Genomic DNA, 24,908 nt, shown 5'->3' with positions numbered 1-24,908 from the left:
CATGCTTCAGTCACCCGAAAACACTGACTTGTTTCATGATTTAATCCACAATTTGCACATGACTGAGTCCTCCACAATGGTTTCCTTTTCTCAAATCCAGATGTCTTAAACCTCTTGTTACTAGCTTCATATTCATTTTCTCTCCTGCTTTTGCCAGTAAATTTGTCCCTTTTGTTCTTGCCAATGATTTCTTGAATTTCCTCCATGTCTCTTTCAATTTTCAAAGCTCTTTCTACCGTATCTGCATATGTTTGTAGTTTTAAAGCTGACATTCGGCTTCTTATTGCTGGTCATAATCCCCTTTCAAACCTTCTTGCTTTTCTAGATTCATCATCAGTCATATGTGTGGCAAACCTGGAGAGCTCAGTAAATTTAGATTCATACTTTGTAACTGTCATACTTCCCTGGATAAGATTCAAGAACTCCAATTCTTTTTGCTCTCTCATACAATCTGAAAAATATTTATCGTTAAACTTTTCTTGGAATAACTTCCATGTCATTGACTCATGTTTGATTTCAGACATCCTCTTAATCATTCTCCACCATTGTTCAGCTTCTCCTTCCAGCATAAAGGTGGCAAGAAAAATCTTTCGATCATCAGGGAAATTTAAAGCATCAAATATTTTCTCTATCTGCATCATCCATCGTTCTGCCACCATTGGATCAGACTCACCACTAAAACTGAGAGGACTAAGCTTCTTAAACTGTTCAATTCCCAACCCCGTCTGGTTTGATGTCCCTATTCCATCATTTCTTCCAGATTTGACATGTTGTTGTTGTTGTTGCATCACTTGTGTCATAGTCTCCAAAGTCCGCATGAAACCACTCAATTGATCAGCAGTAGATGCAACAGGAGAACCAGATGATCCCGTCATCCTTACTTCCTAAACATCAAAGGAAATTTTCTTTGATCAATCTCTAAATGAATAGTCAATAAACCTCAAAATATATTTTTTTTTTTTCATCAAGTACATGAAAAAAAAAATATTCTTAGTGATTCACAAATCATGCTCTGATACCACCTCTGTCACGCCCTTAAAAATATCGACAATATTTAAAGTTTTTATCACATCTAACCCAGGATCCAAACACACATTTGAGGTCACAAAGAAAACATTCAGATCAAAATTTCACCTCTATAGTCTACAAATTCATAACCCTGTGCAATTCATAAACATACCACACATCACTCGATAATTCATACAATCTGAACTCAACTCATCAAAATAATAACCACAACATAAATTCACAAGTGGGGAAGTCTATGCAGTCACCAAACCAATGATTACTATAAGATCATATCATTACATGAATTTAACTTAACATTCCAAAATCCTATACATGAGGGATCCTTTATCTTACACAAAATCCACAGGTTTAGATTCATCGTCACATTTCATAAGATGCAGAGTATCTTATACAACAAATACACATATGCTAACAAAGATCTGCCCAAAATCTTCTAAACTTTCCACCACCTCAGCCCAATCTTAACATTTAAGCAAGCAATACGCTATACTGAAAAATTTATCAACAAACGGGGTGAGCATAAAGAGTTCAGCAAGTGACTAACATATCCATATCAAAATAGTACAATTTCCAAAGAGATACAGTTTCAAAATACAAGGCAGAATATACGATTTCGTAGACATAATATCATTAGGAGCAGAAACACAATTGTCCTTTCAATCTTACATATTTGGTTCCTGACAGATGGGGCATAGAGTAATTGGAGCATATCAGTAACAAAGAAAACATATCGGAGCTTATCAATGGCATATAAAATGTTCTGAAGCATATCAACGGCATATGGAACATTTCAGAGCAAAATCATCAGTGAATGAAGCATTTAAGAGCATATCAAAAACAAATATCGTATAGAAGCTCAAACGTCGTCCTTGACGTCGCAATCATATCATTCTTATCCAGAGCATGAACAGAAACAACTCACCAAAACTCTGGATGTCATATCAAACATATAGAAGGTGTAGTGGGATCTCAGTTAGAATGTGATTCATCCATTTCTGAATGACCACCTGACAAAAGTCTCCCACGTCTAGGAGCTCCATCCACCCACGTCTAGGTGAAGTCAGAGGGGGCCGGCAGAGCATCGCAGGCTCTAAGCACATACCCTTTACCATTTCTGGCAAAGGTCCAGAATATCCCATAGAGCGGGCAATAAGCACATACCCTTTACCATTTCTGGCAAAGGTCCAGACAATCCCACACACCAGAGTACAAGAGGGCAGTTTTAACAATAAGTAGCATATATCAGAAGCATATGCGGAACAACAAAACGTGCATGTGCCTTTTCGAGACAATACGAAATAAAGAACAAATCTCTCACAAATGTATTCAGATTTGGAATGAAATGAAAACAAGAGTGTACAGGGATTCCAAGCAATCATATTTAGCTCAATTCCAATAAGAAGGTTAGACGAATTCAAATATCCAAAGGAACGGAACAGAATACGTGAAATCGACCAAAGCTCGATTTCGGACAGAATTCCAGTGGCACATCAAACAAATACTTCAGAATATCAATTATGCTCCAATACCCATAAGAAATCTATGGTCGAACCATATATCAATCTATATTCTGATGGAACAAATTTCATATGAAACAGGGTTCCCAACACGGAGTTACCTTTGATTTGGTAACACAAGGTCAAAAACACAATCACTGTTTTGCAGAATTTATAGGGTCGGATTCAACAGATAATAGGGTAGGAAATTGAATTCCAAAATTTTCAAACTATATGTCAAACGAAATATTTTCAAGTCTAGTTTCAAATAAAATCAGTTTGGTACAAATCAGAATTTTCAACAGGGAGTTATAGGCATTTTAGTATCGATAGGTCAGAAATCTTGAACCCTGTTTTACAGCGTCTATAGGCTCATTTGAAACAGATGTTTGGATAAGTATTCGGTGTCCAAATTCTACAAAATCAGTGTCAAAAGGAATATATAAGAGTCTAATTTCAATCAAAATAGTTCCTGTCCGAATTCACATTTTTTACTAAAACTTATAGCTGAAACAGTGTATAGGGGTCAGTTTACCGAAAAAACTTCAGAATCCATGGTTCTATGTCCAAAGAGAGACATATCAGTTTCTAAATAGAAATCCTTCAATTTATTTTGAATCAACATAAAAACAGAGACTAAAAATTCTGTAGGATGGGGTTAGAACACTTGCCTTTGAGAATTTTGACCCGAAGTGAAAAGATTAAAGCAAGAACCCTAAAAACCCCAATTTTTCTTCTTCTTCTTCTTCTTCTTCTTCTTCTTCTTTCTTTCTTTCCCTGATCACCCACGAGCTGCCTTCTCTGCTTCCTTAAGAACGAAGGCAGAGAGGCTTAAACGGTGGAATTTGTCATTTTGTGTGTTTTGCAGTTTAGTCCTTGTTTTTATCATATTCATGATTAGGTCCCTAGGGTTTACATATAGGTCCTCAGATTCTTTCTTTTTTTTTTTGAACAGATCTCCCAAATCTTACAAATAAGTTACCTCTAATTCATACTCTATTTATTTTGTCAATTTAAAATAAATACTTACATTATCACCAGAAAGTTATACGAAAATTCGGAAATGAGGGGTGTTACACCTACCCACGTTAAAAGACACAGCCCCGATAAGTTGAAATCGAGGATGGAGCAGTGCAAGTTCATGGGATACCCCAAGGAAACTTGTGGGTATTATTTCTATCATCTCGAGGACCAAAAGGTCTTTGTAACCAAGAGAGCGATGTTCCTTGAGAAGGAATACATTCTTGGTGGAGACAGTGGGTTTAGTGAGGTTGGAAAACCTAGCACAAGCACCACTCTACAGCCCGAGTATATTCAGGTATATAACACATAAGTTCCAACTTTACGTATGTACTGTAGAGTATCACACCCTCCTAAGAGATATGTGGGACATATTGGATGAGAGGATGTTGAGGATATTAATTCTCAAATCTACAAGCAGGCTATTATGAGTATAGACTCCGGGAAGTAGCAAGAAGTCATGAATTCTAAGATAGATTCCATGTACTCCAACAAGTTTTGGAACCTAGTTGATGCACCCGAGGGTATTGTACCCATCGGTTGCAAGTGAATCTTTAAGAAAAATATCGGAGTAGATGGAAAGGTAGAGACATATAAACGAAGGCTAATGGCTAAGGGGTATCGTCAAAGGCAAGGTGTTGACTATGACAAAACCTTCTCACCCATAGCCATGCTAAAATCCATCCGAATTCTATTGGCTATTGTACCACAATATGATTATGAGATCTGGCAGATGGACGTGAAAATCATATTTCCTCAATGGGAACCTCGAGGAAGAGGTATATATGTTACAGCCCGAAGGATTTGTATCCAAGGACTACCCAAAAAAGGCATGCAAGTTGCTTAGATCCATCTACGGACTAAAGCAAGCTTCCCGAAGTTGGAATATAAGATTTGATGAGGTAATTAGATCTTATGACTTCGTTAAAAACGAAGATTAGCCTTGTGTGTACAGGATGGTAAGTGGGAGCACTATCACCTTCTTGGTGGTGTATGTGGATGACATCTTGATAATTGGGAATGATGTAGGAATGTTATCCATAGTAAAGGCTTGGTTATCTAGACACTTCTCCATGACAAACTTAGGGGAAGCATCCTAAATCTTGGGATTTTAGATCTATAGAGATAGATCCTAGAGGATGCTTAGCTTGTCCCAGTCTAGGTACATAGACACCATTGTCAAAAGGTTTAACATGAAAAATTCCAAGAGATGTCTCATGCGATGAGATATGGGATATCGATTTCTAGGAGTATGTCCCCAAAGACTCCTTAAGAATGGGCGAACATTGATAGGATACCCTATGCCTCAGTGATATGGTCTATCATGTATGTCATGCTATGTACCAGGCTTGATATAGCGTATGCTCTGAGTGTCATAAGCAGGTATCAGGCAGATCCAAGCTTGGAGCACTAGAAAGCAGTAAAGTGTATCCTTAAGTACTTGAGAAGGACTAAGGATCTTTACTAGTATATGGAGATAGTAGCCTTAGGGTTGAAGGCTACATAGACTCGAGTTTTCAATCCGATGTCGATGATAGTAAGTCAAATTTGAGGTATGTGTACACCTTGAATAGAGGAGTAGTGTGCTGAAAGAGTTCCAAGCAAGATACTATTGCTAACTCAACTGCAAAGGCGGAGTAATTTGCTGTAGTAGAGGCAGCAAAAGAGGGAGCCTAGATGAAGAAGTTCATTACCGATCTGGGAGTCATGTCAGGCAGTAAGGAGTCGATTCCCTTATATTACGATAACTATAGGGCGATTACTCAAATAAGGGAACCTGGGTCTCATTAAAATTATTCTGAGGAGGTTCTAGCTTATTAGAGAGATCATGACCCAAGGAGATATAGTAGTAGAAAGAATTTCATCCGAAGATAACATTGTAGATCTACTAACAAAGCTGATGTCTCATATTGTCTTTGAGCGTCACAAGGGTCTGATGGGGATCAGACATATAGGTGATTGGCTTTAGGTCAAGTGAGAGATTGCTAGTCATATGTGCCCTGCAAGCCAATCACGTGAGTGATGGCACGTGTGACTTGACATGTAGTTTTTTTACTTATTATATTTTAACATTTATCACTTTATATTACTTGTTGCATATATGTATTTATATATTATGATGCCCTTGGATTTGTGCAATGGGAATCGGATCGTGATGATATCACGTTAATGAGATCGATTCACCTTTAAACACAGATCCTAAATAATCCCGATCATAGGTTACTCGAGATGGACATCGAGATAACTGGACAGACTAATGTATTGTATACCCATCCATATGATGGATGCAGTTGGTCTTATAGCTGCTCGTGTCGAGGCACTAGGGATACAATATAGGTGCTCATTGGGGAATGAGTTCACTGATTGATCCACTTACGGAATACTGAATGATTGATGATGCCTTATTGTTAAATAGTGATTTCATAGTCCCAGTGGTGTATCTGGTCCTTAGATTTGAGATATTATGGACGTCTTATATGAGTGCTCCACTCTTTGATACCGAACTTATAGGTTTGGATGTTCCAGATTTAACACAACCGGTCATCGGGAGTAATAGTCAACCTTACGAGGACTATTGAGTGTTGATAGAGGATCATCCACTTTCGGTGTCATGAGAAGAATATCTCATCTATTCTTGCTTAGACAAATCCCTGGCCAGGGTCATTCAGATTGAGAGAGAATGAGTTCTCCGGGAGAATCCGATTAGAGCAAGACTCGAGTAGAAACCGTATGGGTCTAACAGCACTATACCTAGTATACGGTCTCTAAGATATTAGATGGATAAGAAACTATAGGTACATGGTAATTGAGGACAAACAAGTCTAATTGATTGGATTCCCTTGTATCGTCTGGGGGCTTTGGCGTAGCGACCTAGTATGTTCGCAATCGATGAGTCGAGTGAATTATTATGGAGATAATAATTCACTGTGCCAGAAGGAGTTCTGACAAGTATAACTCACGGCCAGCTTGATATTGGGCCTAGAGGGGCATATATATATGGTAGGCATTGCGATGAATAGAGGATCGGATATGAGATATCCGTCGGAACCCCTATCTTATTGGATATCTAATAATCCCTTAAATTATTAGATCATATGGATGAGATCCAATAAGCACCCTTTAGAGATTATTGGATAGAGATCTACTAATCTAAGAGGCTTTGATAGTTGGATAGAGATCCAATACCTAATAGGGGAGGATCCATGAGGGTTAAGTTGATAGGGGACCTCTATAAATAGGAGGGAATCAGTGGTTTATAGGCTAGAGCATTTTCCTTGCCTCTCCTATTCTCCTCCTCCTCCTCTCCACCTCAAAGCATGCCTAGAGTTTTGAGGAGCATCGTCACAGCCCTATTATGTAGATCACCGCTAGAGAGGAGGGTGCTTGACCTCCTTCACCCTCTCCTAGAGATCTATAAGGATTCAGAGATATACGATCTCCTTAGGTAATATAATTTATCTCATATGCGGTTTTAAGTTTCTCGGATTTTGCACATCAATCTTCGCATGACGACGAACATATCTTTAGGAATTGTGGATTTTTTTTTCTGTTCTTCCGCTGCGTATATGATATCACCCCCAAGATTTCCCAATAGATTACTCAAGCGAAGGAACCCAAGTCTCATCAGAAATCTAAGCATATTCTAAGGAGGTTCCACCTAATCAAAGATATCGTGACCCGAGGAGATGTAGCAGTAGAAAGAGTTCCATTCGAAGATAACATTACAGATCCACTAACAAAGCCATTGTCTCAGATTGTCTTTGAGCATCATAGGAGTCTGATGGGGATCAGACACATAAGTGATTGGCTTTAGGTCAAGTTGGAGATTGTGTAACATCCCTTATTTTTTAAAAAATTTGTAAGGGCCTATTTGTAATGTAGGGACCTAAATGTAAATGTTAGAAATATGATATGATTTGTGAATGATTGATATTAGGTTTAAAAAAAAGATGGTGGATATGTGTCACTAGCTAACCTAATTATACCACTTAAGTTTGTTCTATGGATGATACCTAAGCCCCTTTCATGCATGCTTTCCACCTTGCAATCCTTATATTAGCCAAATCTAATGCACTAGAGGAGAAACTAAAGGAGAGAAACCTACTGCATCCAATGTAAGTTTGAGAAGAGAAGGAAGAAGAATTGAAGTAGAGGAAGAAAAAGCTTTGCTTTGGTTTAAGATTTTACATCAATTCCACACCTTTGGGACTCAAATTTGTTTAAGGCAAGTGTTCTAACCCCTTTTTAAGATAATCTTGATCTTTGATTTCATCCTAATTCTGAAAATTTTGGAAGATTTTGGCTTTGTACATGATATTTCTCTCATTTTGATTATAAAACCATGAATCTAAAAATTTTCAGTAATCTGACCTCTAATCATTATTTCAGCCATAACTTTCTACACAGATTTTTTATTTTGAAAAATCTAGATTCATCCAAAAATAGACTCATAGTTCTTTCTTTTTATACCAAGATTGATAAATTTGGAGACTATTTACCTACCGTTTATAAAACAGAGACTATTGGTTTTGACCTTTCAGTACTCTCTTACTTATAACTCTTTGTTGAAATCTATAATTTATGTGAAATATAATTTATTAGAAACTAAACTCATAAATATTTTTGTGCATATCTTATTTGAAAGATTTGGAGCATAAATACCTATTGAATCATCTATTATAATCAACTCTATTAATTTTGCAAAATAGAGATAATGTTCTCTGACCTTTGGTTACTAAATTATTTATAACTCCTTGTTGCAAACTCTTATTCATACAAAACTTGAGTTATCAAAAACTAGATTGATACATATTTCGAATGACCTAAATTTTGTATAAATTAGAATACAATTGGTTATCCAAATAATTCATGAAATATACCTCTCAAATTTTATCAAAATCGAGCTTTGATCGATTTCGCCTATTCTTGTTTCGTCTCTTTGGAAATTGATTTCAACTTTACATTATTGCTTCAAATTTCTATATACTCTTGGCTAAGTATTTGTATACCTAAATCTGTTATGTAAACTTTATGTTTATATCGTAATGTTTCGTTTAAGCATATGCATTCCATTGTTCCGCATGTGTTTCCGATATATACTAACTTTATTGTTCACAATGCCCTTTTATACTCTAGTGTTTGTGGGATTATTTGGACCTTTGCTAAAAATAGTAAAGAGATTATATAGACCTTTGCCAGAAATGGTAAAGGGATTATCTAGACCTTTGCCAGAAATGATAAAGGGATTATCTAGACCTTTGCCAGAAATGGTAAAGGGTATGTGTTTAGAGCCCGCAATGCTCTAGATTATGTTTGATGGTCATTCAGAAATAGATGGATTATATTATATTATGATCCCACTTCCCCTTTATTTATTTGATATGATATCCAAAGCTTTAGTTATATGCTTTTATCTGTGCTTTGGATAAGAATGAAATGTATACAACGTCATATGTGACGTTTGAGCTTCTGTTTCGTGTTTGTTCCTTGATACGTTTCGAAATGTTTCATTTGTTATTGATATACTTCGAAACATTTCATACACCCCTGATATGCTCATAAATGTTTCAAATGCCTTTGATATACTTCGAAATACTTCATATGCCATTGATATGTTCCGAAGCATTTCATCCGCCATTGATATGTTCCGAAATGTTTCATTCGCCATTGACATGCTTTAAAATATTTCATATGCCTTTGATATACTCCGAAACATTTCATACATCCTTGATATACTCGGAAATGCTTCATATGCCATTGATATGCTCCGTAAAATTTCATGCGCCATTGATATGCTCCGAAATACCTCATATGCCATTGATATGTTCTAAAGCATTTCATCTACCATTGATATATTTTGAATTGTTTCATCTAACATTAATATGCTCCAAAATGCTTCATATGCCATTGATATGTTCCGAAACATTTCATACGCTAATGATATACTCTGAAATACATCATATGCCATTGATATACTCCGACGTGCTTCATATGCAATTAATATGTTCTAAAGCATTTCATCCGTAATTGATATGTTTCGAAATATTTCATCCATTATTAATATGCTCTAAAAAGCTTCCTATGCCATTGATATGCTCCGTAATATTTCATACACTATTAATATGCTCCAAAATGCTTCCTATACCATTGATATACTCCGAAATGTTTCATATGCCATTAATATATTCTGAAACATTTCATACGCCATTGATATGCTCTGAAATATTTCATCCGCCATTGATATGATCCGAAATATTTCTTATGCCATTGATATGTTCTGAAACATTTCATACGCCATTGATATGCCCCGAAATGCTCCTTACGTCAATGATTTGCTCCAATTAGTTTTTACTCCCTTGTTATGAACAAAACATGCTTCAAATGAAATGACATTATAATTCTGCGAGTGGCTATCTATGAACTCTTGTGTCCCTGCCTTGTATTTAGTACCTTATTTGTTTGAAACTATCCTCTTTTACTATATATATGTTAGTCGTTTGCTGAGCTCTATGTGCTCACCCTATTGCTATATAAATTTTTCAAGATAGCTTATCACTCGCTAAAATGTTTAAATTGGGCTGAGGCAGTGGAGAAATAGAAGACATTGGGCAAACCTTTTATGGATGATATATTTTTATTGTCTAAGTACACTTGGTATCTAATGGAATGTTTGATGGTAAATCTGAAATTATGAGTTTTGTAAAAGTTTAAAGAACCTCTCTTTTTAGGATTTTGGAGTGTTAAGTTTAATTTGTATAATGATATGAACATGTGATAAATATTAGTTTTTGTGATTGTATAGAATACCACACTTGTGGATTTATAAGGTGGTTATTGTCTTGATGAGTTGGTTTTAGATTTTACGATTTATCGAGTAATGTGGTATATAATTTTAAAATGCATAGGTCTTATGAATTATAAAATTTATGGATGTGAATGACTTGAATATTTTCTTAGTATCCTCAAATTGTGTGTTTGGATCCTGGATTGGATTATTATTAATCTAAATTATAATATTATTGATTCGGGGGGCATGACAAATTGCTAGTCATATGTGCCCTACAAGCCAATCACGTAAGTGATGGCATGTGTGACTTGACACGCAATCTTTTTGTTTATTATATTTTGGTATTTATCACTTTATATTACTAGTTGTATATATGTATATATATATTGTGATGTCCTTGGATCTATGCAATGGGAATCATATCGTGATGAGATCATGATAATAATACTGATTCGCCTTTAAACATAGATTCTAAATAATTTCGATCATAGATTACTCGAGAGGGACATCGAGATAACCAAACTGACTGGTATACTGTATACCCGTTCATATGATGGATGCAGTTAGTCTGGAGATACTAGGGATACAGTACAGGTGTTAATTGGAGAATGAGTTTCCTCTTATGAAATGCTGAATGATTGATGATGCCTATTGTCAAACAGTGATTCCATAGTCCCAATAGTATTTCTGGTCCTTATACTTGAGACTATTACGATCAACTTCAAAATGATACACAAGCATGCATCATTGTCAAACAGTGATTCCATAGTCCCAATAGTATTTCTGGTCCTTATACTTGAGACTATTACGATCAACTTCAAAATGATACACAAGCAGATGGAATTGGAAGGACGAAAATTTTGTGCTTAGCATGCAGTCGTTTGGTAAAATGCTGCTTCTAAGTTCTCGAGAGTGCTACAGTCAACTAAAAGCGCCTCCCTGTGCAGTGGTCAGGAACATTTCTAAACAAAGACAACTTTAATATCTGCCTCCAGGCATGTACACATTTCCTCATAAATCATTTGACTGAGTTGACACTATTGATTGATACAACTTATATTCAAGAAATATTGTTCTCAAACACAAAATGAACTCTGTTTGTTGATCTTACACATTATGTATCAAGAAAATTTTATATGTTCTTTCCTTTTTCCACAAAGGATAAGTGGGTGAAGGAACTTCTTGATCCAGGACCTTGCAAAATAAAAATTGTATGTTGTTATTCAACAAACTTCAGAGAGTGATTCCTGCTTATCTTATCTTTCTGTTTACATAGACTTCAAGTTTCTTAATAAGATGTTCATCTGCGAAAGTTACTGGCAATTAAATAACTCTCAACTGTTGGGGTGACTTACACCTAAACACCTTGTATTTGGTCAGCCTGTGATAACCTTTATTTCTATCAATGTCAAGAAAGATTTGGGAATTGGGAATTAGTTCACAACTTTGCAATAACCAGCATGATAGATATCATTTCTATTAATCAAGGTTTTGAATACCATATTATATCGGTGTACTAAATAATTGTCGATATGGTCAATATCGAATTATATCAAACATATCAATTTATAATATAATAAGATATACCAATATATTATCCATACCTATCCTTTATCGGATCAGTACATATCATTCATACCGAATGATATGGTACAATATTACAAATCATACTATTAACATAAATAAAAATTACTTACTAGGTTAGAGTACTTTCTACGGATGAGTGGTAGATAGCCGGCCAAAAGCATTATGCCAACGCTCAAAAGGCTTAGTAGATGAATCAACACATTAAGTACATCTTACTTCTGAGACCATTTATTTGCAAAAACACAATTAAGCATGTACTAGTATTATTTTATACTTACTAGGTTAGAGTACTTTCTACGGATGAGTGGTAGATAGCCGGCCAAAAGCATTATGCCAACGCTCAAAAGGCTTAGTAGATGAATCAACACATTAAGTACATCTTACTTCTGAGACCATTTATTTGCAAAAACACAATTAAGCATGTACTAGTATTATTTTATCCTTCACGTAAATGCATTCCATTTACTCATTCTGTATGTACATACAGACATCTATACATATTGTATGTATATGTGGTGTGTATGTAAACACACTAGGTATGTATCCATACATGTTCATCTCCTTGTACATGTAAAGTTGTACATATGAACATGGATAATATGGACGTGCATGTCTGGAAGAATGACCACAGAACCGCATCTAACATGAAGCTCCAAGGAGATGTAGCTCAGCCAAGTGTCGAAGTTATCATTTGGTTTGGCCAGTAGGACAGAGAAATATAGATAAGGTCAGCAAGTGGCCACGCAATGGCGTTCTATCCCCCATCCTTGCGTCACATGAATCAACCTCAAACCCATCATCCCTTCTCTTCTTCCTCCACAGAAGAGAGAGAGAGAGAGGAGAGAGAGAGATCCCTCTCCCATGGCTTGCACCTCTCTCCCTAAACACCCTCTCACATTCTTCAGAGCTCCAAACCCCAGGATTCCACCCTCCTCAGCTACTCCATCTCTCCCCAGGGCATCACATTCCCAAGTATATGGCCTCAGACTCTCTACCAACACCACCTCATCACTCCCACCACCTTCCTTCCCTCAGAGGATGCTCATTTGTGCCAAGGTACATCTCTCTCTCTCTCTCTCTCTCTCTCTCTCTCTCTCTCTCTCTCTCTCTCCCCATGTCAGACAGAGCAAGCTTTTGCACCTCTGACAACCATTTATTCCTTTATTAACGCAAGCATTATTCTTAAGAGTGTTTGTTTCAGGTCTTCTTGTTTCTTTGTGCTAAAGAACAAATACAATCTGATGTTTCAAGCCAATCAATGACACTTTGCCTAAAGATGTCCTCTCTCAACACACAGCACATACTTTGTTTTTGACAACTGAAAGTTCATGGTTAGATATTTGACAGCAATACCTAATAGCTAAAAGCAGGGATTTTGTGAATGTTTGTAGGTGTCAAAAGGTGATGTGCCACCATCTTTTACTTTGAAAGACCAGGATGGGAAAAATGTGGCCCTTTCCAAGTACAAAGGCAAGCCGGTTGTGGTCTACTTCTACCCTGCAGATGAGACCCCTGGATGCACCAAAGAGGTAAGATTTAGATTGGGATTTTGTTCTTGTTGCCTGTAGTAACCAAGTTCAATTTAGTGGATTCCACCAGTCAAGTTTGAAGTTTTGACTTTGGAGGGTTTTAGTTGTAATCTTAATTAAATTTAAAATCAAGGATGGTTTTTTTTTTTTTTTTTTATTGTGATTGATAAGTACAAGCATACCATATGCAGGCTTGTGCCTTTAGAGACTCCTATGAGAAGTTTAAGAAGGGTGGAGCTGAGGTTATAGGGATTAGTGGTGATGATCCTTCCTCTCACAAGGTAACCAAACCATGGTTTGTTAACTCTATATGTTTTGTTCAGTAGTTTTAAACTATTTTTCTTTAGTTGCGTCCTCTCTATTGTTCTCTGGAATGTATGTGATTGTGCAGATGTGCTCCTCTGGAACAATTATTCTTTGTTCTTAATTGGTTGCTTCCTTTGTTTTGTTGTCTGAAATGTATGCGATTTGGCAGATGTGTTTCTCTTGAACGAACAATCAATATAAGTGACTTGGTAGATTAGATATGCTTCTGTCGAACAACCAAATACGAGTAGTTGCATCATTTGGCAGCCGTGTTTCTCTTGAACAATCAATATATGTGACTTGGTAGATAGATATGCTTCTGTTGAACAACCAATTACTGAGTTCCATCATTTGCAGCTGTTGAATTAAAACATGAAAATAATTAGCACTTCAAAGCTGTAACAATGAACTTTTAGCAGTCTGCAGTTAAAAGTTAATTTCTCTTGCTAGGGGATGGAACTATTAATAACCTAATCCCAGACGGATTAGCAATGATTGCTGCCTGAACTACATTAGTTTTAATAACAAGAACCAACAGCAAGCAGTAATTAGTGACTAGAGATTTTTGGAAAGTACATGAGACTCATCGAGAGCATTTTCTTTTCTTTTTTTTTTTTCCCTATCAAAATTTCAGGAAAATCTTGGAATTGGAATATTCTGTTTATTATCTCCATTGAAACTTTTTAGTTTTGGATTGACTGTGGGCAGGCATTTGCAAAAAAGTACAGATTACCATTCACCTTACTGAGTGATGAAGGCAACAAGGTGAGGAAACAGTGGGGAATTCCTGGTGATCTCTTTGGAACACTGCCTGGGAGACAGACTTATGTCCTTGATAGGAAAGGGGTGGTTCAACTCGTTTACAACAATCAATTCCAACCAGAGAAGCATGTTGAGGAGACCTTAAAGCTACTGCAGAGCCTCTGAGGCATTACACTTCCATGTCATTTCCATTCTACAACTTCCAACGTAAATTGAGCCCAGGCATCACCTTGTTTGGACTCTACTGTACTCTACTCGTAGTAAGCATGTTGGCCTTTTCCTTATATGACATGGATGATTGGAAATGAGTAAAGCTACGTATCCTCAATGATTATGCGGAGCTATCTGACATTCTTGAAGCTACATGGATCCATACAATATGTAATAAACTTCAAACTTCATTAAGGAAAATATAAATTTAAGATACTGCATCAAAATTTGTTGTCATCTTTTAAGGCAACCAAGAAGTGAAGAAACAAAAACAACACAAAGCCAACTAATTCAGCGCTGGATGCTGAAATATGGTAAACAAAAGCACCATTGAGGTTCTAAATGTACTACCCAGACAAAAAAAAATCAAATTCCGATAAGAGAGACACTATTTGGACTCATGAATTGAAACTCTAGCACACGGGCTCCCAATTACTCCCAGCCTGATAAGAGAGACACCATTTGGACTCATGAATTGAAACTCTAGCACACGGCTCCCAATTACTCCCAACCTGAGGGTGCGGGAGCAGCAGGTGCAGCAGCCTCCCAACCAGACGGAACACCAGGAGAAACAACACCTTCCACTGGTGGAGCAGCAGCCGCATTCCATCCCTCAGCGGCTACAGGTGCTGTTGATAGAAAAGCAAAAAATGTGTCATGCATGCTCATTGGACCGGGGAATTCAACAGGTTACAAGAGTCTTTTTCTGGTGGTTCAGGATGTGGATGATTGACATAAAAATAAACCAGGCCACTAAATAGTAAATAAATTTATAGCAAAAATTTATTTTGTTTATCATCAACATATTCTAGATCATTAATTTGGATACTCCAATTCATATTCCAAAATGAAGGATAGCGTATCTGCATAGTCATGTAGAGAAATCAGAAGGTATATCTGTAATATCATTCGAAAATGTCTTGTTTGAGGGAGGAAGACATTAGCACCATGTAACAGGTAATCATTACTCTCTGAAATTGGAGTAACTGAAACTAACATCAAGATTTCATCAAAGCATATATATGTAAGCAATAGGATATCGTAGTGTAAATATCATCATATGTAAGCGCCAGCTAAACTAAAAATTACATGTATCACTGTATGGCCACCGAGACTAACCTTGACCAGTAGTCCACTCAACTCCAGCCACAGGAGGAACACCAGCAGGTACAGCTGCATCAGGCATCCACTGTTCAGTAGTCCACTGATCATTTGGTACCATGGCACCATAGTCTGGAACTGCACCAAACTCAGGAGCAACTGGGGCCTCTGCTTCCTCCTGTTCCTTGGCCTCCTCAGGATCTCTATAAAAGAACAGATCAACCTGCAACACCCTGGCTTAGTTGGGAAAATAAAAAGGATATTTGAAATATGATCAATGACGAAAAATATTTCTAATAAAACAGACAAAACATAGACCAAACAGAGAAATCATCTGCAAACATAAGCTGATGATTTCCAAGTGTTGCAAGAACTATCGAAGGACATATAGAATGTTGGAGACGATTCTGTTAGAGCTTAAAACATTCATGTTTTTAGGTGTCCCTGTTGTGCATGGAGATGGTTCATCATGTAAACTATCAGCAGAAGTTGCAAAAAAAGAAAAGAAATTACAATTATTAATATGAAAATAGAACATGTTATGTATCAAACTGTATAGTGACTTCTTTTAAGCCTATTAAAGTGGTTTATCCATCAACCAATACCCTAGCATTGAACATAGGATTAAGCTGGAAGTAAACAATATCTATGTAACCTTACCATTACTTCCCATTTACGTCCAAGGGGAATAGTGCCACGCATCTGCAGAACCATTCTTGCCAGCAGCCAAAAGAGACAACCAATACTGAGCTTTCCTTTATTGTTTGCCGGGATTCCAATATCAACATATCGCATTGGAGAGTCCGTGTCACAGAAGGCGATTGTTGGAATGTTTCCCAAAGCAGATTCCTTGATAGGCTGTTTGAATGGACCAGACATTTTTTAACTTTAATGTTTGGCTAAATAAAGAAGAGAAAAATCTTCAATTTTTACCTGGTGGTCAGTTCTAGGATCAGTAAGAATTAGAAGACGAGGTTCACTAAAGGATGTCTGCAGCTGATTCGTAAATGTTCCTGGTGTATGCCTCCCTGCGATAGGATGAGCACCTGTGAACTGTGCAAACTTCAAAACAGCTCTCTGACCATACGGCCTTGCAGATTGGACGATAATATCCTGAGGATTCTCAATGGCAACTATAACCCTAGCTGCTAGCTGAAGCTTCTCCCAAGTTTTGCCAAGGTTGATGATGTGGACACCTGAATAACAAAAATGTGATATGACATTTACAAAGAAAAAACTTGTATACTTAAGATCAGACCTATAGTTTATCGTGGTAGAAATTATTATGAAACCCTTTTCACCTTCGAACTACTAGGACCATGTCTGATTTACAATTTTTTCTAATAACCGATTCTTCAACATGACAATCATCTTATATAAACCCTGGCGCTCACATTCTTCATCTTTATGTGCATTTTCTTAATTACTTGATTTCATAGAATAAAAACTAATATTATACTCGAGAGGTCCTTCAAAATCATCAAAACATATCTAAGTAACATGCACATGCGATGTCATTTGCTCGGCAGTACTTATCAGGGATTTCTCACAAGGCACACAACATTCTAAACAACAAACATTCCGCCTTTGCCACAACGAAATCTCTTCCCGGATCAAACGGAACAACCTACTTTTCGGGCATCGTGGAATAATCATCACGGATTCGTACGGCGATCATCGATGGTTGTTCCTAAATCATGCATATAAATCTCCATTCTCCACCCCGAAAAAAAGAATTTCTTGTCCACCAGTTATTTGCCACTAGCACGAAACATATAGCATAGAGACGGAAAAATGAAGAAAAAGCAAAATATCAAAACAAATAGAATATACCACCAATCCCTCATGGATTACTACTATCCATAAGTCTCCTCGCGATCAAATACACGTCATAGTGGAGAGCCGATCTGGCATCCAGAAAAGAGAGAGAGGGAGAGAGAGAGAGAGAGAGAGAGAGAGATTTGGGGGGTTTACCATCAGGTCGTCGCTTGTAAACGTAGCGCTCCATCTGGAAGTCGCAGTTCCTAGCGCCGAGGTGGACGTTGGCGGCGAGCATCATCTGTATGTCCTGCTCCTTCTGAGAGAGCGCCCGCGTCGCCATGGCTACCACCGAGCAAAGCAAGCTCGTTCTCTCCTTCCAGCCCTGAGCTTTTGTACATGCGATATCGCGAGTGGCGACGGCGGCGGTGAGGGAAGTCGAGGGGGATGTCCCGATGCCTCTTATGCCCCGGTGCAAAACCCTAACTGTACACGGCCGCAGTAAAATGACTAAATTGGCCCCCAAATGTTGGACCAGTTTTGCTCCCGCAGTTTACTGAACGAGGGGATTAACCACGTACATTAATATACTCTTCGGAGCATAAATTTTGTTATCATGTCATATTCTGTTGCGGTCGATTCACCTACAAACACCCCACCCTCACTTTGGGGGCCTTAAGATCTAAAAGGACCGACCAGCGTGCTGTTATCCTTAGTGATTATTGTGTGATTTACAGGAGGATTTGAATATGAATCTTATCAAACCGGATTCGACCTTTTCCCTTCTTCTGATCTTTATCTCCCGATCGCTGATCACTCTCCTCCACTGTCACCTCTCCTTCCAACTTTCCATCGCCTCCCTCTCTCTCTCTCTCTCTCTCTCGTGTCAAATTGAACTTGACAAGTGTACCTGAAATCATCAAAAATAATATATATATATATATAGTAATTATTTATATCATATTTTTTAGATGATGAACATTTGAGATTGATAAACTTTGTCGTGACACTGATAAATGAATTGTTGAATATATATATACAAATATGATATAAATATTCCTCCAACTCATCTTAAACTTTCATTGAAACTTATGAATAGTTGCTCCATTGATTTTTTTTTTATTTTTTTTATTAATTTTAGGGACTTTTATGGTCTTGATTTTATGAGTGTGACATCGTAAACTTTATCAACATCATTTCAAACTTTCACCAAATAGGTATTTTATTAGTTTTTCTATTTATTTTTATGACATTAGGATATTTTTAAGTCTAATTTGATTGAAGGCAAAGAGGTATGTGGTGATTGAGGAGATGGATAAGCCCTTGTGACAAAAAGACAAACAGAGAAAAAAAAAAAAAAAGTCAATGAAATAAGTAAAAGATTGTAGATGAAATAGATGATCATGATAAAGGAGAGACAGATACGAGCATGATGGAAGACAAAAAACATGATGATAATGAATGAGAGGAAAAGATAAGCATCACAAAATTCAAAAGATGAAGAGAGACATTAGAGAAAAAAAAAAAAAAAAAATGATCACACAAGTGGAACTAACAATGGCAATGACAATGACAAAGGAGAGGGATAGACAAACAGTTACATCAATTTATGGAAGATTAATTTTAAATAATTACACTATGTTTTCTTGAATGTATATAGCCAAGAAAGATAGCGAGAAAATGATAACAGACAATATATCATGCTCTATGATTGGGTACTCAAGTGTCCAAGCGAGCAAGATATCGTACTCTATGATTGAGAACTTTGCGTTTGAGTGTGGATATGAAAGTAAGTGACTTGGAATTTAGATTGTGACAATTAGATAGCGGCTTCACATGTGACGTAATCCATAGTCCGAGTAGACTGACATATATACTCGACTTGAGTTTGGACTCAGATGCATAAATAGCTAATATGGTTTGGGTATCAATCTCATAGAAGCACTAAACGAAGCAACATTAAGTGTCAAGATACAATGATGATCTGATGAATTCAAGGTATTCAACTTGCCATTGCAAATGCAACCCCCAAAAGGGTAATAATAGGAAGCATTCTAAGCGAGCTCAGAAATTTTCGCAGCTTGCAAAAATCCCAAGTATGATGATACATCACTTAAAAAAATTTTGAAACGCATGGATTCCATTAGAAGTTTTATGAAGTCCAGCAGGACTCATAACCAACAAGGAAGACGAGCCCTTGAGATAACAGGATTTTGGTAACTAGTAATCAATCCCACCAGGATGTGGCCTTAAATATGGATTCAGCTTAGGATGGGGAAGATGCGGGTGACATGCTCGAACGGCATGCCATCAACTGTGTTCTTCTTCAGTTCTGGATGATTGAACTCGTTACGAGGAAGGACCATCAGCTGAGAGCGGCTGTGGCCCTTCTCGAGAACCCAGCCACTGTTTGCCACATGATACTCTAGGAACTTATCCAGAGAGAGACCTTCGATGTTAATGGCCTGTTGAAGAACAAAAACACAGTTTAGAACTAGGAAAGCTTGAATAGAGATGGTGAGCTTATGCAATTTTATTTACAGCACTTTCTATATATCACACATGGCAGCCCGACTAATATCTAAAGAAAAATGAAGAAAAGGTTTTAGCTTTCAAACCGAACATTCTTTATAAGTTAGCCAATCTCTAAAATGCGTATTCCAACACAATAAGTATAATAGGTCAAGAAAAAGTTGGGACACCATCATCATGGAGAAGCTACCGATGGCAACTGGAAACAAAAGACCATAAAGCACTTAATTGACGCCAGATCCAATCATTAAACCGAGAATTGGAGAACAGGATGGAGTACATGCATTATGGCATGGTGTAAAAGCCAGTGATTCTTGAACCAGACAAATGAGAAAGCTGGAAAACGTGGATGCCTCATGCATTGTGTGCAACAGGCAGAAACTCAGAAGTAGCAGAACTCAAGCGACTAGACTAGACAGGATGCAATCAATTTAAAGACGTCTACATGGTTAGACAACTCATCAAAACCAGGACACACCAGTTTTTTTTTCCTTTGACATAAATATAGGTCATAGGCAAATAGTTTATTGGACATTTTTATGATGGTGAAGGAACACCAAGAACCACCCCATGAACTGTTGTCTGAATCAGAACCCAAAATATAGATAAACAGTGACATGTTAATCTGTTCTATGTGTAACCATTACTTATACTGACGAAGATTGATGCTTCAAGATTAAAGATGAACTGGATTCTTTGTTTTTCATATAATACAGCAATACATGTCCCATGTACGTTTAATTTCTCAAACATTATACATCGCACTGAAACATATTTAACAAAGAATAAAGTTCACAGAAAGCAAATAAAAAAAAAAACATTACCTCTGCAGTTACAGGCCTTGGCACTTTCTGGTAAGTCAAGGAGAGGACATGAATTGCATAAGCTTGGATTGCTTGCTCAAAACCTGCATCATACTAATTGTAAGTTACATAACGTATACAACATACTTCATTTATATACAATTTCAAAACATATATGTAATATGTGTATATATATTCAAAGGAAGTGTGTGAAATTGTTGGCTGTTGGTGGTTTATAGAGTAAAGCAGTGAAATTATGAAGAGCTGGGAATTAAGTAACTGGGAAGATAAGTAGAGAGTAAGGTTAGAAGTGTGCTTAACAGAATAACAAGGGGATTTATGGCAGATGTGGATGGTCGTTGTTACAAAAAGTGCACTTAACCCTTTTAGTTACTTCTATTGACCAATTTCTTTGCATGCCTGAAAGCTTTTGTATCCTTATCTGTAAACGATATCTCTATCATTCTTTGCATACCATATAACCCTTCTGTTCACACATCACCCAGTGGTAGGGATGACTATTAATTGGTAGATAAGCACTGAGATTAGGAAATGTGAAACATTGACATGCACAGACACCTGAGTCCCACACATGATTACAAAATGTAGCCATCATAACCATCATTCTAATCCATGTATATTGTTAACCAAGAAATTAATTAATTGTCAAGAATACTACAGATAGGACTTTTGATGGCTGTGGTGTCAACCCATAAGTTGGAGCATTCTTTTTACCAGGAACAACTTCAAGTGTGCTGCGGTTCTTTGCTGCTTCTTCCCAAAATTGACGAAATCTTGCAGTCTGCAATAATGATATTGAATTCAAATTACCAGCAGCCAATTTGGGGCATATGGCACATGTGAAGGTCAGAACATAAAATAATACATACTTCAAGATAGTGAGAGAGAACAATCAATGTCTTAATCTGCTCTTCCATTTGCTGCCAATGAATAAAAAAATAGAATATTAGAAATGTAAATGAGTTTGTAAACGGAAAGAACTATTCAAACAGTACCATATAATATCTGTCTTTGGGCAATGATTTAAATTACAAAATTGTAGAAACAAGACAAGAGAGTTACTAATCACTAATAAAAAGGAAGTAGAAGTTGCTTCTTGCAGTTCATTATGCCATTCAACACAAGGATATAATAGGACACTCGAAAACCTTCTTGGGAATAAAACAATGTGCTTCATTTTTTTTCCCACACAAAGTGGGTTACTTTGCACAAGAATTAAACTCTTTTTTTCCCACAAGGTCACTTGGCTTAAAGGCTACTACATAATAACCAAAGCAATTTTTTCTGCTGAAAGAAATGGTCGGTAGATTGAGATCTTCATGCTTATAGTATTTTCAGATCATTATAACTGCAACATTATAATCTCTCTCTCATCTACTAATAGTTACATAGGTTAATCACTTATGAAGATTTACTAGTTCTTAATGGAATGGCTCATTTAACCAAAATTTTCACACGAGTATCTGCATAACTTTTTGGATAATTTTGTTAATCATTGTTACTTCAAAATTCATGTATTCCCAATTTCCACTTGTTGATCTAGAAACTAGTTCCTGTTATAGTGAATCAAAGGCAAAGGTTTAAATACCACTTGCTCAGGAATCAAGAAGAGACAAAGGCTAAAATCAGTGGCTGGCATAGCCATGAGAGCCTGCAAAAAAAAGGAAAAAAAAAAATTAAGAAGCAATCAGGACAAGAACAAGTTTGACTAAAATTTAATTTAATTTTTTATTCAATACTTCTCAAAAGAACAGACCTTAATCAAAATCCGGACTACAATAGGAACACTCATTCGACCTGGCTCAAACTATAAAAAAGAAAATTGAAAGTCAGAAGAAAAACTTATTTAATTTCCAATGCTGTCTACGAATAAAGAAATTAAATCATTACCTGATAAAGCCGAAGAAGACAAAGGTTTGCATCCAAGCTGTATGTTTGAGATGAAACCTGTAAGAAAGGATATTCACTTATTCTGACCAAGATATTCAATAAAGATCAAAAGCCACCTAGACCTATATCCATTTTCTTAACCAGAGTGTAAAAATGGTTTTGCAAATCAGTAATACGTTTGCATGGGTAAAAAAGTAGTTGATATGCTAATGAAAATTTAATATATGTGAATCCATATATCATTCCACTTTCTCCATGGTTTGAAAGTGCTGCAAATCTAGGTGACTGAAAAAACTAACTTAAACATAGCAGGATACCAGAGCATGGACAATTGACATATACACATCAGATGTCAAAGTTAGACATCCATCCAAAGCTTCAAGTGCATTGCAATTTTAATTTCAATATATGTTCAAGCAAATAGTGTAAACATGAAATTCAGCAGAAGTGTTTCTGGACAACACATGCCAGAGAAAATATATTGCCGATCAATATGATAATATTCCAAGTACAAATGATCTGTTATAGCTTTTAGCATCAACAATAGAAATATTGGATAAACATAAGACACCTTGTATGAGTTAACAAGTACAGTTTAACATTTTTTTATGCCCAATACCCAAACTCTGAAGATCCATGTCAATGTAAATCAATCCACAAATGTAAATAGAGATTTTACAACATCCTAGAATTGGACTTGTGGATTATTGTTACTACCTAGCATCCATGAAGAAAGAAGAGATGTGATGCATCTAAGATGGATCTCACATTGAGTTTCTATGCTGCCCAAATAATGTTTAAACAAATATTAAGTACCAGATATGACTGAAGACACATCATGCAACGGCCTCCTCGTTATCAGAAATCCATGATTAGCACAAAGGGTTACGAGATTGCGACGTCAAGTTTCCAGCTTTCACTTCCTCTGAAAGCTGGAACGCCTTCCTAAGAATTCGTGTCTTTCATGGTTTCATTGGAGGGGTCAATTCACAGCGAGCCATTTCTAGTAGATGTTCAGTCCTAATATAGTCAACAAGCATAAGATGGGAATCATGAAGAGAACATTCTGCAGAATCAGGCCCAAAATCAATCCTTTTCACTGGAACAGATAAGCGATAATAAAAATTAGATATCCATTTCCAAGCACCATAAACCTTCTCTCCAACAACACATGCCTCATTAAAAGGCTATGGAAGTCATATATCTTATAGATCGTAAGCCGTCAAAGAATCTAAAGTTAATCGCAATCGAATGAGATTCCGATTCCGCCATGGGTTTCCAATCAAAATGGTTGATGGAATTGGAATCTAAAGGAAGATCAAAGAGGACAGCTTCGAGATTGAGCCACCTGCTCGTTGACGTAGTTCTCCAGATCTGTGAGGATGTCAGGGTTGTAAGGATTCACGGCGACGAGCTGCTCCACAGTGTAGGCCGCTTGCTGCTGCTGCTGCTGCTCTCTCCCCATCCCGCTAACGAAAGAAGCCCCACAAATCTCGCACAACAGAGGAGAGAGATACGAGGTTCGAGCGAGAAACCCTAAAACCACACTTACAAAAAGGCCAATACGCGCGTCAAGATTCTAAGTTTTCAACGATCAGGAGATCCTGACCGTTGGATATCTGGGACCCTCTTCCCTGGGACATGCGATCTCAGCCGTCAAATTTTCTCTGGCCAATCATGTGTCTTCTATTTCTTCTTTTCTTTACCGTTGCCGAAGATGAATCGGACCACAGTTTATTTACGGTGCCGATGAAATTAAAACTGATCAATACGGGCGATGAGGAAGGATATATATATATATATATATATACATATATATACATATATATATATATGTATATATGTATATATATATATATACATATATATATATATATGTATATATATGTATATATATATATATATGTATATATATATATATGTATATATATATATATGTATATATATATATATACATATATATATATATACATATATATATATATACATATCTATACATATATATACATATCTATACATATATATACATATATATATATATATATACATATATATATTCTTCTCAGTATATTTGATT

General features: G+C 36.6%; 3 protein-coding genes across 3 annotated transcripts; 1 reads left to right on the top strand and 2 right to left on the bottom strand.

Moving 5' to 3' along the window:
- The first annotated feature begins 12,701 nt into the window (after window positions 1-12,701).
- Window positions 12,702-14,800, top strand: LOC135674086 (peroxiredoxin Q, chloroplastic-like). The gene is made up of 4 exons (XM_065183537.1): window positions 12,702-12,975; window positions 13,311-13,448; window positions 13,640-13,729; window positions 14,463-14,800. The coding sequence occupies exons 1-4, from the start codon at window positions 12,781-12,783 to the stop codon at window positions 14,679-14,681; spliced, it is 642 nt and encodes a 213-aa protein (XP_065039609.1). The 5' UTR covers window positions 12,702-12,780; the 3' UTR covers window positions 14,682-14,800.
- Window positions 14,801-14,984: 184 nt separating this feature from the next.
- Window positions 14,985-18,030, bottom strand: LOC135674085 (small ribosomal subunit protein uS2-like). The gene is made up of 5 exons (XM_065183536.1): window positions 17,802-18,030; window positions 16,761-17,023; window positions 16,488-16,685; window positions 15,846-16,050; window positions 14,985-15,355 (listed from the first exon to the last, which is right to left on the bottom strand). Exons 1-5 carry the CDS (start codon window positions 17,926-17,928, stop codon window positions 15,228-15,230), a joined length of 921 nt encoding a protein of 306 aa, XP_065039608.1. The 5' UTR covers window positions 17,929-18,030; the 3' UTR covers window positions 14,985-15,227.
- Window positions 18,031-19,625: 1,595 nt separating this feature from the next.
- On the bottom strand, window positions 19,626-24,358 carry LOC135674084 (eukaryotic translation initiation factor 3 subunit K-like). The gene is made up of 8 exons (XM_065183535.1): window positions 24,180-24,358; window positions 22,832-22,888; window positions 22,698-22,748; window positions 22,530-22,592; window positions 21,811-21,861; window positions 21,656-21,722; window positions 20,942-21,024; window positions 19,626-20,050 (listed from the first exon to the last, which is right to left on the bottom strand). Exons 1-8 carry the CDS (start codon window positions 24,294-24,296, stop codon window positions 19,847-19,849), a joined length of 693 nt encoding a protein of 230 aa, XP_065039607.1. The 5' UTR covers window positions 24,297-24,358; the 3' UTR covers window positions 19,626-19,846.
- Between the last annotated feature and the right edge of the window lie 550 nt (window positions 24,359-24,908).

The sequence above is a fragment of the Musa acuminata genome, chromosome BXJ1-5, assembly GCF_036884655.1.
Source record: "Musa acuminata AAA Group cultivar baxijiao chromosome BXJ1-5, Cavendish_Baxijiao_AAA, whole genome shotgun sequence".
Lineage (NCBI taxonomy): Eukaryota > Viridiplantae > Streptophyta > Magnoliopsida > Zingiberales > Musaceae > Musa > Musa acuminata.
The sequence above is the reverse complement of the archived record's forward strand: the minus strand, read 5'-3'. Positions and strand labels throughout refer to the sequence as shown.

Coding starts and splice junctions, on each gene's coding strand:
- LOC135674086 (XM_065183537.1), top strand. CDS start 12,781: ATGGCTTGCACCTCTCTCCCTAAACACCCTCTCACATTCTTCAGAGCT. Junction 13,449..13,639: donor CCCCTGGATGCACCAAAGAG/GTAAGATTTAGA, acceptor TACCATATGCAG/GCTTGTGCCTTTAGAGACTC. Junction 13,730..14,462: donor ATGATCCTTCCTCTCACAAG/GTAACCAAACCA, acceptor GACTGTGGGCAG/GCATTTGCAAAAAAGTACAG.
- LOC135674085 (XM_065183536.1), bottom strand. CDS start 17,928: ATGGCGACGCGGGCGCTCTCTCAGAAGGAGCAGGACATACAGATGATG. Junction 17,024..17,801: donor TTACAAGCGACGACCTGATG/GTAAACCCCCCA, acceptor TTTGTTATTCAG/GTGTCCACATCATCAACCTT. Junction 16,686..16,760: donor ATCCTAGAACTGACCACCAG/GTAAAAATTGAA, acceptor CCATTCAAACAG/CCTATCAAGGAATCTGCTTT.
- LOC135674084 (XM_065183535.1), bottom strand. CDS start 24,296: ATGGGGAGAGAGCAGCAGCAGCAGCAGCAAGCGGCCTACACTGTGGAG. Junction 22,889..24,179: donor AGAACTACGTCAACGAGCAG/GTGGCTCAATCT, acceptor CCTTTCTTACAG/GTTTCATCTCAAACATACAG. Junction 22,749..22,831: donor GTCTTCTTCGGCTTTATCAG/GTAATGATTTAA, acceptor TCTTTTTTATAG/TTTGAGCCAGGTCGAATGAG.